Genomic DNA, 16,510 nt, shown 5'->3' with positions numbered 1-16,510 from the left:
TTTACATTCTTTCAGACTTGACCTGTATTGGCACAATATATCCACAATTGTACTGAGGTGAAATAAAATGCTACAACATGTATACAAACATATTGGTATGGAACTGCATCGTGTTTTTTCATAATACTTTGTAATTTTGTTGCATATCCAGTAAAGAGAAAAAAGAATCAGATAAGAACAAACTGTCTTACCATATTAGCTCTCGTGTAAGTGTCTTGCATAAAAGCTCCAAGGATCCATCACTGTCTTGTATACAAGATGCCTAGAGGATCTGTCAGTGTCTTGCATACAAGATACCCCTAGGATCTCTCTATGTGTTGCATACAAGATGCACAGAGGATCTGTCAGAGTCTTGCATACAAGCTCCAAGGATCCATCATTGTCTTGTATGCAAGATGCCTAGAGAATTTGTCAATGTCTTGCATACAAGATACCCCAAGGATCCATCATTGTCTTGCATACAAGATGCCTAGAGAATTTGTCAATGTCTTGCATACAAGATACCCCAAGGATCCATCATTGTCTTGCATACAAGATACCCTGATGATCTCAGTGTCCTGCAAACAAGACACCCCCAGGATCTGCCAGTGTCTTACATATAAAAGTTAACGATATTTTCCAGTTCTTAAGGATTACAGTATGTTAATCTTATGAGAAGCTCAAGGAGATTGTTAATTTTTTTTTGGGGGGGTATGTCATTGATAAAAGTTTTCTTATTTTTTAAAACAAAAGCGATTCTGAAAAATTGATAGTTGGGCCAATGATGGGAAATTTTGTTAATAGGACTCTTGTATAAAGCAAGGATGTGTCTTGGTATAAAAAAAACTGACGAAGTAAAAAATCTGTTTCACTTGCAAATATTTAAAGTGAAATGAAGAAGAAAATTTTGGATGATATTTTCATGAGATTCTTATTTTGAACAGGTGGAAGACATTTTTTATAAATATTTTCCAGCCCAATGTGACAACAAAATTTTTACTTTGCAAAAGTATGCAGTAAATTTATTATAAGACAACACCACACAGCAGTTTTGTTGAGCAAATACATAGTGTGATTTTAAAGATTTATTTCGAGAATGAAACATTATTTAGCAGATTTTTGTCAGACCATTTGAGTGTAAGAATGTTAATCTGAAAAGTGATTTCTATCAGCTTTAGATCTTTACCTCAACCTTCCAAACCTTGTGCAATCTTAGAAGATCATGCAGAATTAGTTTTTGAAGTTATCATTTCTGGCCAGTTATCAGTACAAAAAAAGACCCCAACTTATCAAGAGCACAAAATGAAGATATAAAAAACCTGGCACTGGAGAGGGTTCAAACATTTATTTCAATCAGTATCTTGATTACCTCTCCCCCCCAGTTGATTTTTGATTTATCAGGAAGTATGTGTCATTTAAAGGAGTGTACCTGTATATTCAGTTCATTGATTTTTAGTTCACCTGACTGTAAAGTCTAGTCATTTCATGAAATGGCCCAGCATCACTTGTGCATTGTGTGTTTGACAATCATGTCACTCATTTGTCAGCAGTTGTCGGAATTCTTGGAAAACTGGAAGTCCAGTATATAAATTTAAGTCAGGGTCATATTTTCCCAGCACAAGTCACAAGATAAGTCTAGACTGGAGACATTTGATTGGTCAAGTTTAGATCAAACTGCTAGTTTCTTAGGTTAGTTTAAGCAGGGCTAAAGTTCTTGGTGTAAAGTTATGGCCAGATTCATTGTTTGAAGATTTTGGTATCAAAATGTTAACCAGTATAGCATTGCAAGAGCTCTTGACAGGGCCATTACTGTCAATTTCCTATCAGAAATGATTCGTGAATGGGAAATATGTCTTTGGAAAACAGTATAAAAAAATTTGTTGAATTTTTATGAAGGCCTTCAGGTGCCCTAGTGGTCAGTATGATTAAAATCAGATCTCCACTGCCCTATGTGAAGATCTGACAGTGACCGCTTAGGGCTCATGTTCTGGTGACCTATGTTATCACCATTATAGCTGATTTATTATCCAGTCTTCATCATAGATCTTCACATTTGGGAGGCTGAGCTGTGTGTCTGAAGAGCATCAGTGTGTACCTAATGATTTGATTCACTTTCAGATTTCTGACAGCTGCAATTCTATTGGCTAATTCAAAGGTTATAAGAACATGACCCCTAAATGGTCACTGTCAGATCTTCGTGTAGGACAGCTGAGATCTTATTTTAATCAGATTGCCCATGTGGTCTAAAGTACTTACTTGACAGATCACTCACATCTCACCTCAGTCTGCATGGATTTGAGTCTCTGCTCAGTAATTGTGGGTATGTGAGAAAGCTTGCCTGTAGCTCCCACGGCTCAGTGGTTCTTCCTAGGATCTTCCAGGGTTTATCCTATGTTAAATATATTGGCCACCACATATAGCCTATTCTCAGCTGAAAATGCTGGTAAACCCACAAAGATACCACCAATCCCCAAACCCCCTAAATTTCCATGTAGAATTGTATGCTTTCAAACTTTTGGACTCTTCCATGACTGTACAAGCTATACTGACCACGATGCTTTCAAGACATTCTTTCATAGGATCCTAGACCCTCAGATTTTAAAACATTTTATAGCATAAGTAGTTTTGTAAATTCACGTTTGTAATTGTATAAAAGAATTTAAATGTTTTTTGTTTCTGTGATATAAAATTGATATCTTTTTTAGTTTGCCTGAACATGAGAACTAAGTTTATCTTGTGGCCAGATAAAGAGGTAGTTGTGATGGAGATGAGAAGACCAAACTTGGTGTTAAGTCATTTTAAATGATGATGTAAAGACAAACAGTATAAAGTTAATGGTATGCCTCAGCCTGCTTTAAAGCACTTTTTTGTAAATCCACCTTTGTAATGACATTAAATAATTTAAATGCTTTTTGGTTTTCTTTGATATAAAATTATGATATTGTCTTAGTTCGCATGAACTTGAGAATTATATGCAGGTTATCACCATAAGAGCTGTGCATGTACAAATTTGCTACCATGGCTGTGAATACTGGCAGTATCAGAGGACTTTAGATAAGCCTCCAGGAACATTTAGATAAACTCAGATATTTGGAGTTTTTTCCACTCCAGGACCCAATGTGTTCCATAATATAGGTGACTGTCTCAGTAGTGGTAGCTTGAAAATGAGAATTTTTATCCCCTCGGTTACCCCCTGTGAGAAGTGCAACTCATCCAATCAAAGACAAGAGAATAGTTGCTTGTCTTATCTTACTTTCCAAATAAGGAAGTTTTGCCAGGTGGACAGATGATTGTTCCCGCTAGAGGTCTTTCAAGTGTTATGTGTTTGCCTTTCAGATCATGCCACAGAGCTGCAGCTTGCAAAAGAGAAAGTCAACGAGCTAGAATTTGTTTGCGGAACTCAAAAGACAGAGGTAAGTGTGCAATTAAAATTTGTGCATAAACTGATGGTGTTTGGTCATTCATACAATGGTTGGACAGTATGAAATGTTCACACTTAGAATTAGCAATCACTGAGTAAATAACTTGTCAGTTAGGGATAAGACCTTTGTAACTTTGGATTGACATGCTATATGGTGAATACATCTGTATTTGAATTTGACATGATCTGTTTAATGATTTTTGTAAAATTTATCAGAAGGTCCAAGATGCTGATTTCATTCAGCTGCACACCATATTAGATAAGCCATGTCCTTGCTTGACCTCTGCCATTTTGATGGTACATGTCGTCTGTTCAGAGAGGGTGAAAACTGCAGAAAATTCAAAGCCTTGACCTGATTATTCGTAGCATACATGACTGGTGCAAGTCATCAATTTATTGAGCTTGAAAGTAACCATAAGAAACCATGTATCTTCATAATTTTTGTACTAGCTGCTATTGTAAATTAAAGTTTATAACTCTTTGTACTATCTGAATATTCCCCAAGTACTCAGAAATTTTCCCCCTGATTATATTCATAGGCAATGAATTTTTTAAAATTCTGGTATATACTCTGACCGTAAATTGTACATTTTTGCAAGAATGCATCGCTTCAGACTCTTTAATTCTTTGCTCTGTTATTTAAATCACCTGTTCTGTTTTAATTAATGTATAATCTGAAGGCATTGAGATGTTAGAGTGATTGTATGATTGAGTGGTGTTTAATGGTACATCAGTACATGCAAGGTTGCACCATACTGAGACAATTGGAATAAAATGCCATACCACAGACATACCAAAGCAGTCAGTCTGTCAGACAGGATTTGAACATGCATTCTTTTGGTTGCAAGTCAGGCCCTGAGCCATACTACATGTTTTTAGATCTTAGATAAGTCTAAGTCTGGATCCATGTTTTTTAGACTTGCCCATTGTACTTGATCTTGACATTGTCATATCACAAAGATCAGAATTTGCTATTTTGTTTCATTAAGTGTAGGAAAATTAGCATTATTATTCATTCTCTAGCAATTTCATAACTATCTCAGATGAGGTTCCTGTCGAATTCTAATTATATGACTTGACAAATCACCAAAGCTAAGAAGACCATGCCAGTATATTAGTGTATATTGTTAACTGAAATCAGTTACCCACCACCACTCACCCACCCCCTCCTTAGAACAAAAAAGTACTTTTCTAAATACAGGAATGTGGGGAAGATTTAACAAAGTAAATAATGCTAGGATTTACAAAATGCGATGCATGCTTTTCAGTTATTGGTTAATCTAATTTTCCAGTATTTGAGAAATTAGCATCAATCTTAAGTTCCTAGAAGAAGAAAAAAACTAGCACTGTAAAAGAAGTTGAAAACATTTCATGTTAGATTAAGAAGCAAAGCAGGATAGAGTTTGTACCTTGACAGAATCTGCTGCTTTCTATAAACTGTTTACAAGCAAGTGGTCTTATTTTAGGACTACTATGGTTGGTCTAACGGAAAATTGGATATTCTTGAATCCATTATCTCCCCGTATTATGTCAAAAGGACAGGTGTCTGATAAGTACTAGTATTCTTTGTGAACAGTATAAATTTATATCTTCCCCCATATCATCTCCTTCATTGAAAATATTTTCCATTCCTAAGTTTCTCTTTGAAGACATCTCGTAAATATCTTAATTACTTGATGAAGATATTAAAGACATTTTTTATCTGCAACAAATTAATGAAGTTTTGAACACTGGCAGTTAGATGTCTGATGATTCAGTGGAATTTTATTGCACCCTTCAGTGGCTAAATCAATTAGACCTAAGCCATTTAATTGTAATAGTTATTATTCAGTCTTCAAGGTGAGTATCACTGTCAACAGTACCAGTAGTTTGTGTCAGTGTTGAATAGATCCATAAAATATATATATTTAGTTATTGTAACCAGTATCAATGTGTCATTTATATTGGGTCTGCAGCTTTCTGTATACTAGACTGTCAGGTTTTGAAAATGGCTGTGGACATATGTTTTCAAGATTGTACAGAGAGATCTGCATATAGCAACAATGAACAGAGTTATTTGGTCTTTACATTAAGCAGTTTCATATTTTTTATAGATCGAGAGACATAAGAAGCTTATTCAAGAGCTAGAGGAAAAAGCAGAGGCCTCAGAGTTGCAGATTAAGAGTATATCCAGCCAATATCGAATCGTTTTGGAGGAGAGGGAGGTAAGGAGAGATAACTCATTACATTTTACTTAATAATTTGTTTCACAGATATGTATAGCATATACATATTAGCGATGTTGTGAGAGGTATGCCTCTTTTTGCAGGTGAAATAATTGTTAAGTCACAGGTGTCATGAGAAGTAGTTTTCACAGTAACTTGTTCATGTGTTACTGATGCATTTCCAAACTTTCCAAACAATACACTTGTGTAAAAAAAGCTCAAAGTGTGTCCAGTATAACTGTTTCTTGATGATTTTCATCTGAAAAATTTGTAGTTAAGTTCATTATCCTGTATATTTGAGTCTTTTCATAGGATTTTCAAAAAAGTTAATTTTAGATATAATTGGCCATAATGAACATGATATAAACCAGAATTTTGTAAATGATAGGTGTTATTTGTGATTTGGTAGAAATTGTAGATGCTTCTAATAATCCATTTTGTCCTGCGGTAGAGTATCTTCTTGTGAGAGACTTTTTGAAATAATTTCTAGGTTGATCAATATAATATGCTTGCCTCTATTATCTAATGCATGTTGCATGTTAAAATATTGATGTGTCCCTCTTGGAGGTATAATTGTATCACTTTCACATGATAATTAGCCCATTATTTTATAATTACAATCTGACTGGATTGTATAGATTCAACAGTGGTAACTCACTTTATTATAAATTATTTGTTGGCCGTGTAAAATCTACTTGCACCTAAATGACATTTTGCTTAGAATATCACCATGGTTTTAAATTTCAAAGGCAGCACATACAATTCTTTAATCATACGTGTAATATTAGCCGATTCAAAACGAGTGGAGGAGGAGATGTAGGAGTGCCAGTTTTAGTAGTTAAATCAGTCCAGCCATTTTGTTTTTTTTTAAAACTTTGTTTAGTTTAGTTTGTTTGCCTGTTGCATGATTTTGTAAAAACGTCAACATTTTACATGAACTATTGTGCACAAAAGAAAAAAAGTTCTGAGATATATTGTAAAAAGTCTAACAACAGTATTGATGGGTTCATTGGAGGACAGCAAACAGAGAACTTTAAGTCTTAGCTTAGAAACACCTATACTGACACTTAACAATTTTTTATCACATTCCCACCTTTGAGCCTTTTAGCCAAGGTCCTGGACCCAGGGGCAAATGTTAGCTGCATAATTGCATTTTGTCTTTTCATTTAAATAACGGCTAACATGGATATGTGAGAAAGCTCGCCAGTAGCTTCTTGTGGATTGGTGGTTCTTCCCGGGGTTTTCCCGGGTTCTTCCTCCATCAATAATACTGGTTGCCATGCATAGCCTATCGTGTGCTGAAATATTGCATTAAACCCACAACAACAACAACAACAACATTTAAATAATTGAGTTGTTGGTATTGTTGCCTGTCCACTTAAAAAAGATGATTTATTTTTAATTTTATATGCCATTTTAAGCTATGAATATTATGTTGCATGATCGCCAATCTATCTGTATCTATCCATTGACATTTACTTTTCTGGCTCATAACCTTGTAATGGTTGGAGAGATTTTCATGAAACTTTGCCCAGGTATAGATCATAACTAAATGGTTTTGCATACCATAGCCATGCACTTCTGCCGCAAGGTCATGGTAAGGGAAAGTGTTATTCTGTGTATTATTCTTATGGGTGTAAATTTTGTTTAAAATAAAACCAAGTATATATCATGTATATTGTTGTTGTTGTTGTAGGGTTTAACACCATTTTTCAGCACACGATAGGCTATACATGGCGGCCAGTATTAATGGTGGAGGAAGAACCCAGGAAAACCCTGAAAAGAACCACCGACCCACGAGAAGCTACTGGCAAGCTTTCTCACATACCCACATTAGCCGAATCCGAGACTCGAACCCACACAGACAGAGGTGAGATGGCAGTGATCTGTAACGAAGAGCGCTTTAGACCAGTAGACCACTCAGGGCCCCCCTATATCACATATAAACAGTGTGGTACATACATGATCTTTGTGCAGACTATAACTATTACACCAGTGAATGTATTTTAATGAAACTTAAACAGTTGTAAATCTTGACAAGACTCTTTAGCATATACCATAACGATGTCGCCAGCCTTAAAGTCAAAATCATGACATTGGAAAACAAAGATCTGTGACCTCTGTCCATTAGGACTGTAACTTTTGAACCACTGAAGATATTTTAATGAAACTGGAATTTAATATATCTTGCCTTGGTCACAATAAGGGATGATGTACATCATTGGTCTTGATTCCATATCCAGGCAGTGATTTTATAACCCCTACAGATATTTTGATGAAACTTTACCCAGGTCCACATCTTATCATACAGTAGTCAGGTTCCTAGATGAAAAGTTAAGGTAATTAGTAGCAAAAGGAGATGGGTGTATCATGTCTTCTTTCTGGTACTTGTGTTATTCTTTATATATAGTCAGAATTTAGCATGATTCACAAGTGTTCAAAAATACCAAGTGCAAAAGCATGCCACATAAATATTCTCAGGACAAGTTGCTGTTGTTGGACCATGCAGACAACATCAAGGACATAACTTGTAGCATGGGCAGTTACAGAAGTCTATAATATAAATGCAGGCTGGTTGTCATCAGCCTTAAAATTCATTTTTGAAACCCAGTTATTTTTGTTTGGTTTCAAATGTGGAAGGGATGTACATTTTTACTCTTGTTCATATGTCTTTCTGTGGGGCCTCGAGTGGCCGAGTGGTCTAAAGTGCTCTCCATTATGGATCACTGCCATCTCACCTCTGTCTGCATGGGTTCGAGTCTCGAATTCAGCAGATGTGGTAAGTGAGAAAGCTTGCCAGTAGCTTCTCGTGGGTTGGTGGTTCTTTCTGGGGTTTTCCTGGGTTCTTCCTCCACCATTAATACTGGCTGCCATGTATAGCCTATCGTGTGCTGAAAAATGGCATTAAACCCAACTACAACAATGTCTTTCTGTCTGCTTGTCTGGGTAGGTTTTGTATTTAGATCATTCACAGTAGGTGGTATCCATGTTCCATGGACACATTACTAGTTCATCCAAATTTGCCTTTATTTGTAATAGTGTCAGTTTTCCTATGCCCCTTGACAAATAGACAAGGGGTAGGTAGTTTCACCCATATCCAGCTGTGCATTTGTCCCATGTACCATTTGTCTGATATAATTTTGCATTTTGTTAACTGTTGAAGGGAATTCATGTTTCATGAATTCACTTTTTATTACCTTTTTCGTGTACTGTCTATACTTGCATACGAATTGAGCCTAACTGCAAACAACATAGATATTGATCTGCCATTGAATAATGTGCTGACAGATCTGAGTCTGTGCTATTTTTTCTACTGATTACTCTTAACAAAGTGCATAGATGCAGATCTGCCAGTACATTATGCAATTGTAGATCTGGCTATATGGTGCTTCGCAGTTGGACTTATTAACATTTGTATATGTTACTTAATTTTCCAGATTTTCTTCTTTCCCTGTTATCAGACCCAACCCATTCTTAAAGCACCCTTAGTTCATACCTCTGTATAACTTAATTTAGAGACCTGTAGATGGCAGGGATTAGCTGCTAGGATATGGTCATTGATCTGGGCCTTATCTTATCAGGGAGACCTACTAAATATTGAAAAGTGGAAGATTTGGATTTAGGGTTTGATACAATATCTCTGATAACAGAACTCAATCTCTCTATTTAAAAACCCTAACACCTCGTTAAATGGTGACAAAATTTTGATGGTCTTATCAAAATAAATTGCAGTTGTTCCATTGATTACTATTGTTGGGAGAAAATAGAAGAATACATGACTCCTGAGATAAACATAATACTTTTGGTAGATGTCCTTCAAATTGTGTTCCAGGTTTGCCTGCAGTTATTACATGTATAATGGAAGATTGCTTTCAACACAAGCAGCATTTTCTAATGCTGTGTGCCTGTTTGAGCCAGGATTAAACTATTCACCATACTTTGCACGGTTTAATCTTGACGTAAGTGTAGCCAAATCCCTTTCTGGTTGAAGTGCACTTTGACCTCAATATGCTAAAGGTCAACGCTATTTTTTTAAATAAATTTAATAAAAAGATATGTGAACCACATTTAAAGCTCAGATCAAAGTCTGTTGGAACAGGGAAATGGTCTTCATGAGTTGCCTGACCAGTCAATGCCTGGTGCCCATGACCTGGTCTCTGGGCATCAGGTACCAGTCATTACTGCCCCTTACAGTATGGGGACAGGGATTGGACAATCCTCCCTCACTTCAGACTCATATTTCATCCTGCAGAGGATTGGAATAATTGGCAAACAGATGCCAGATTAGGGATGTGGGTCAGATCACCATCCCCCTTCCCAATTATCCCATTAAATCCCTAAAAGAAGTGTGGCCTTCCACTACAGGGAAGCAAATGACCCTTTCCTGACATGCAACTATAGACTACTTGACCTTGACCACATGATTTTGGAACTTCTTCAAAATGCTTTTGGCAGGAAGAGAGTTGCCCTTACCCACCTGCAGAGTCCACTGCAAAGAACAGTCCATTAGCTCTAGGGGAGGAGTAGCCATTTCAAATTCATTTTCCCCCAAGTCTCTCCTGAAACAGGGATTTTGGGTCACATAGTTCTGCCTCCCAGGAGGGAGCTGATGAAGACCTTTCTGCCCTCATCAATGTGCCCAAGTTTAATACAGTTTGAGAGACCAGCAAAACTTGTTCCTTGCATCAACTCTTGGCTCTTCGAAACTCTTCAAGAAGTGAAGACATCCTGACTGCTCTTATGGTCAGTTAGCTAAATTCTTTAGGGCTGTGCAGCCTCAATTAAAGCAACAACCCCATTTTAGAGCTCCTTACAGGTAATCGGGCAATAAAAGGGTGGCCTGCAAAGGCCCAGGGAGGAAGTTTGTAGACCCATACCCCTTTCTAAAGGGCATCTGTGGACAGCCCTTATAGGACTTGCTCCCTCTCTTGCAGAGTGAACATCTTCTAGACTAAACCTCTTTTCTTAACAAAGATGGCTAATGACTGAATCTGCTCCAAAAGTTTGATCTTCCATTTTCTTACATCATTTAAATATGGTGTACTTAAACAAAGAGGTTCACTCCTTACTTCAGAATGGTACAGTAGAGAAGGTGTTAAATAACCAATATCTTTTCTTCGACTTCAGGATTTTCCTGGTTCCCATGAAAGGGGGAAAATCCAATTTAATTATTGAAGTTTCATATCTAGACATTTCTGCAGGAGGAACAATTCAGAATGGAGACCACAGCCTTAGTTAGGAATACCATGAGACCTAGTAATTGGGTGGTCTCCATCAATCTTCAGGATATGTACCTTTACTTCCATATCTTTCATCCAAACAGGAAGTACCTCCAGTTTTGCTTGTATGGGGTAGTCTATCCAGTTTCAGGCTTTACTGTTCAGCCTAACCGCTGCACCCCAACCATTCTTTTTTTTTTTTTTACCATGGTCATGGGAGTAGTTGCAGCCTATTTAAGGTTACTTGGAATCATGAACCCAACTCCTGCCTTTTTGCAGATGCAGTGGTCTAAAGTGCTCACCATTATAGATCATTGTCATCTCACCTCTGTCTGTGTGGGTTTGAGTCTCAGGTTCGGCCAATGTGGGTATGTGAGGAAGATTGCCAGTAACTTCTTGTAGGTTGGTGTTTCTTTCTGGAGTTTTTCCAGGTTCTTCCTCCACCATTTATACTGACCACCATGTATAGCCTATATTGAGCTGAAAAATGGCATTAAACCCTATAACAACAACAATAACAACATGGTGGGGCACCCATTTAGTGCAGAAAGGACTGATTCTTAAGGGTTTTTAGTCCTGGGAAAAATCTACCCTCCACATCACCATCTTGAAGCAATTTGAGTCTCACTTAGCAGATCTGTTCAAGTATTTTGAGCTGCAAAGACAGTGTCTTGCTTTCAAAAACCTCCATGGACTCTTTCTTGTGTCTTGTGGTCTCTTTTAGTACCTCCCCCATGAACCTTTGGGTGAAACTTCCTTCAAAAACCTTACCTTCAAGAGGCTGTTCTTGCTTGCCTTAGCTTCTGTGAGGTAAAGGAGTGAGCATTTGTGACCATTTAGCCCACATTTGCTCAAGCAATTTATGGAATTCTGATCAAATTTACTACCACTGAGCCATCTAATTTCATTTTCGCTTTCTACAAATATTGAAGCTCACAACAGTTCTAATGTTCTATTTGTCTGTGTGAGAGAAACCACATGTCTTTGCTGAGAATATTATTTGAATGTAATTAAGAAGAATTAATATAGAAATTACTAGGTATTAGCATGGTCCTTAGAATTGTTTTGATACATTTTATTAGTGATTAAACCTGCTAATGTGTCTTAGCACCTGTATATTGTATGTAAAGAATTAGCATTTATCAAGGTTCAAACCTTGTAATTTATGTAGAGGGAAACACAAGTGAACATGAACTGTCTGATGTGCTATCTACATTTACAACATCTTCTGTTACTGTAAAATGTCCATGTATATGTATTTTGATCAGATCCTACACTATCTTCCTATCTGGGAACAAAATACTCAGGTCAGAATCTGAAAAACAGAATAATATAAGAATCTCAAGCAATCCAGGAATTTATCAATGCTAATTCTTCAGTGAGGATGCTAAATTATATGGGGGGTGTATTGTCTTGATTCAATACATATCAGCAAACAAATCTCCCACTGTGGCAGGTATTGCCATGCATACTCTTCCTTGAGCTGTTTAAAAATGTCTTCAAGATAAATTTTATTGAAATAGTATAATATTATTGTCATAAAATTTTAAGAAAAACTAAATCGGTTATTTTTTTATCTCACATGGAAATACGTTTATGCATGCCATACAAATAGCAATGACAATAGAAGTCAGCATATTCACTTTTGCAGTCAATGTGAACACATCTGGAGTAGGTGATTCATAAATTGTGGTTTTATTAATAAACAGTAGCATCATGTCGTGAAATTGGGGAGTTGAGATATATTTCTTATGGCCAAGAAAATGTTATAATATCTGATATGTATCGATGTGTTGCTTCACAATAAATTACATATACTGTAAAAGATTTATCAGATTTTTGTGTTTTGAGCCTGAGTTCCAGTTTTGTGTGAACAAAATTTGAGAATGTCTGGCTAGAAATTTTGAAAGAATTTGTGTTTTCCTTTGTTTTTAGCAAGAGCTAAAAGCCCTGAAGAAGCAGCAGCATGAGTTTCTAGAACACCAGGCTAAAACTTCAATCCTCTTGTCTTCATCAGATGAACGGCCAGTTTCGGGGGCAGAACTTTATTCTGGTAAGTTTTACTTTGACATGTATACTTTAGGACATCAATAATGCAGTAAATAAGAACACTTTAAACAATCATTATCTTCAATGTGCTGTAGTTAGTATGTTTCATACAATTTTTACTAAGGATTTCTTTCAGATTTACAGATAATTTCTTGGTAAGAAAATAATTATATTTTTAAGTATCTAAGAGTGCAAAATTTGAATAAGAAGAATAGTCCCTGTGCAAAGGGTTAGTTTTAAAAAATAATTACGATTTTTATGAGTTTATGGTGTATCAAAAATAGAGTGTATGAAAAATTTGAACCTGAAGAAAATAGTACAGATAATACAGCAATTGAACATTATACATTTTTATGCATGAAATCCTACTGGCATCCAACTGTTTTTTGTTTAAAAAGTACATAATACAAGGGCATGTCCACAGTCTATAGTGAGTTTTCTTGTAACTGTATTTATTTATTTTCTGTTATTTATTTTTAGACACATGTATAAAGTAAAATATACTTACAAACATGTATCATTGAGTATTGTGATTTGCGTAAATAATGGTGAATCGAATATATATATATTAAAAAAATGAACACCAAGAGTTGGTTTTGTTATTTTTATGGCACATCATGACCTTTTGCAGCCAAATCAACTTTTCCACACATCTTTTTTATTTCACTATCAGCTTTTGCCTAATTTTAGACGTGGATAAACTGAACTTGAATAGATTCATGATGAGTCATTCATATGGAAACCTTCACAAGGTCATGTAACCTTTTTTTCTGCATATTGGGCTGTCCAAGACAATCAGCGCTGACTGGTTACTCAGATATTACAGTACTATAAATTGTGGTGTTTCTTTTTTTCTTCTTTTTGCTCTACTTATATCAACATGAGGTTTTCACTGAAAGACTTCTTATAATATCTTTTTTTCCTAAATTAAAGTAGTGCCAGTCTGACCTCCAAGATGGCCACTACAATGGCCATCTGGAAAATAATTTGATAGCTTCTTGTCCTAGAGGGCTTCTTGTCCAGTTGATCCTAAGTGGAAATGGTATGCATTAGATGTCCAATATAGCCACTATCACAGTCATTTTGAAATCTTGTTATTGTTAGTCTTCCAAAACAGAAAGTCATATCAACATGGAGTTTTCACCAGAAGGCTTATTATATTGCTATGTTGGTCCTAATCCAAATGGTATTAATGTGACAAACAAGATTGCCACCATGGTAACCATCTTAAACATCCTGTTATACATGTAGCTAGTTTATATGAAAGTCATGTTTAAATGTGGTTTTTATCAAAGTGTTCTTGTGGTGTTTACTAGATCTTAAATGAAAAGGATGCAAATTATTCCACAGTATGGCCACCATGGGGCCCATCTTGAAAATATTGTTTGCCTATCTTGAAAATATTGTTTGCCCATCTTGAAGATATTGTTGTGTCTACTCCTCCAGAATGGACGAGTTAAATCATCATGGGTTTTTTACCAGTAGATTTATGATACCTAATTGGTTCAAAATGCAACTGGTGCCAGTATGGCTACCATGATGGCTGTCTTGAACTTTTTGTTGCTACTGAATGGATGATCATATTGAGATGTTTTTTTCCAAAAGACTTCTGATGTGTACTTGGTCCTAAATGAAAATGGTGCCAATCTCACATCCAGTATGCCCATCACAAGGGCAAGTAACATCGCTGTTCTCAGTGCCTGCATTATTTCACCTTTTAGTATACTTTAAAGCAAAGTTACTTTACCTCTTTATCAGTCACAAATAACCATCAAAGGTGTTCTTTTAAAAATAGTTGGCTGCTTAGGTTATTTCCAACATTATCCCAAATTTGGGGCAGATATCTTGACTTGCTGAAACAGTATTTCTCATCTATCCGGTAACCTTATGGGACTTTGTTATATTCCTTGAGTGATTTGTTTTACTTTACAAGAGCATTTTTTAAAAAATATATCTATACCTTGTATTTCAAAAATTATCATTTCAAGATGCACCATTGATTCTATCAAGTTTTTGTGGGTGTGCAATTTTTCTAAACCAGCCAATCTCAGAATAATGCACATTTAATGTTATCAGTAGAGCAAAATCACATGCTGAACATAGCTTTTAATTTCAGAATGCATGCATGTTTTTTAATCAAACGATATATGTACCTATAATGAAACAATTGTCCTGAGCCAATCTGGTGTGTACTTTCTCAGCAAAGCAATGTACACAAGACTGATGCTCTGCTGTTGATGGTTACAATTTGAGAAGTACATTCACAAACCATTCTTATATTTTTTTAAACATAAACTTACTTTTATAGGTATTTTGAGGTTAAAAAATGCAGAAGTAAATCAAACTTCAAAAGTTTAGTGGAAAATGTACACTTTAAATAGAAGGTGAAATTTGTTACGGTCTAGTGAATTTTCCAATCACTGATTTAGAGCTGATCAGTGTTTATCATTAATTAAAAGGCTGTTCTGTTGAGAGTATTGCATACTTTGTTCATTGAAAGTCCATACTTTTTACCAGGAGTTTGTTTTCCATTTGGTTTGATCAGACTCATACAAGCACTTAACTCCCCCAGTCTTCAGTACCAGTACTGTACTATTCACCAGTCCTTTGGCAGTTTGTATCCACCTAGTGATTTTAAAAATGAAGATCATTGATATAAAAAGTCCTTTCATTCATTAATTTTGGTTTTACCTGATTGTTGCAAAGAGGTCTCTAACATTATTATCTTGTTCACATTTCAAACCAAAGGGGGTATTTAGTGTAAACAGTGAGACTGCTCACTGTTGCTTTTCACTTGGATATTGACTTCACTTACATAGAAAGTAACACTGCATTAACTGCATCCAGTATTTGCAATATCTAGTGTTAATGTTTCTCAAAATAAATGAACAAAATAAAAAGGGAAAGTGGTGTGATCTTATGCACATGGGTTTCGAGGGATGTAACCTTCAGTAAGAAAAGTTTTTGGAATTATTTGCAGCTCATCAAAGATGATGAATTAATCACTCCTTTTCTCTAAAAGAATAATGTGCCCATGAAAATGTGGTTGCAATGCAAGTAAAGAAACTCCCATTTGGTTTGAAACATGAACAAGAAAACAGTGTTAATGATCCTCTGTCAAATTCAGTTCGAAATGAGAAATTAATGGAATAAATGACCAAGTTTTGTGCATTTTTTTATTCTTGAGGCTTTCATTTTTAAAATCAGATAGGGGTACAAACTGACAGAAGGGTTTGCAAGTATTATGATAAAATTTACCAGAGGGAGAGTGGAATGGCCTTAGTGTGTTTGAAAGGTCACAGAATAAGTTCCAGAAAGCTATCTTCACATGATCAAATTTAGGCCAAAACATCAACTTTTTAATTTTTCTAATACAGTGTAGCTGGTGAAGAGTTTATTCTGAGCAAGTGAATATTTTTCAGTACTTGCCTGACTGGGTGAGTGGATTTTTTCGAGATTTTTCAACCCTGAAAATGTATGCTTTTTAAGAACTCTGACTTGTGCAGTTTGCTAACAAGAACTGGTAATATGCAGGAAGCTAACAAGAACTAGTAATATGCTGGATTAGAATAATTTTACACCGAAGATACAAATAAAACAAACTAATGATTTTTGTAGAAAGCATACATGTGAGATTT

At 35.8% G+C, this 16,510-nt stretch overlaps 1 protein-coding gene across 5 annotated transcripts in view; it reads left to right on the top strand.

Annotated features, from left to right (window-relative positions):
* Positions 1 to 16,510, top strand: part of LOC149771466 (uncharacterized) — a 142,219-nt gene that overhangs the window by 31,777 nt on the left and 93,932 nt on the right. For all 5 annotated transcript variants that reach the window (XM_089948403.1, XM_089948406.1, XM_089948407.1 and 2 more), the window contains exons 2-4: positions 3,316 to 3,392; positions 5,494 to 5,604; positions 12,759 to 12,876. In XM_089948403.1, coding sequence (XP_089804529.1) covers positions 3,316 to 3,392; positions 5,494 to 5,604; positions 12,759 to 12,876 — 306 coding nt within the window. The remainder of the gene's footprint in view (positions 1 to 3,315; positions 3,393 to 5,493; positions 5,605 to 12,758; positions 12,877 to 16,510) is intronic.

Source organism: Sinohyriopsis cumingii, unplaced genomic scaffold, assembly GCF_028554795.1.
Source record: "Sinohyriopsis cumingii isolate HCF-2022 unplaced genomic scaffold, ASM2855479v2 utg001831l, whole genome shotgun sequence".
NCBI lineage: Eukaryota > Metazoa > Mollusca > Bivalvia > Unionida > Unionidae > Sinohyriopsis > Sinohyriopsis cumingii.
This window is presented reverse-complemented; position numbering and strand designations above follow the sequence as displayed.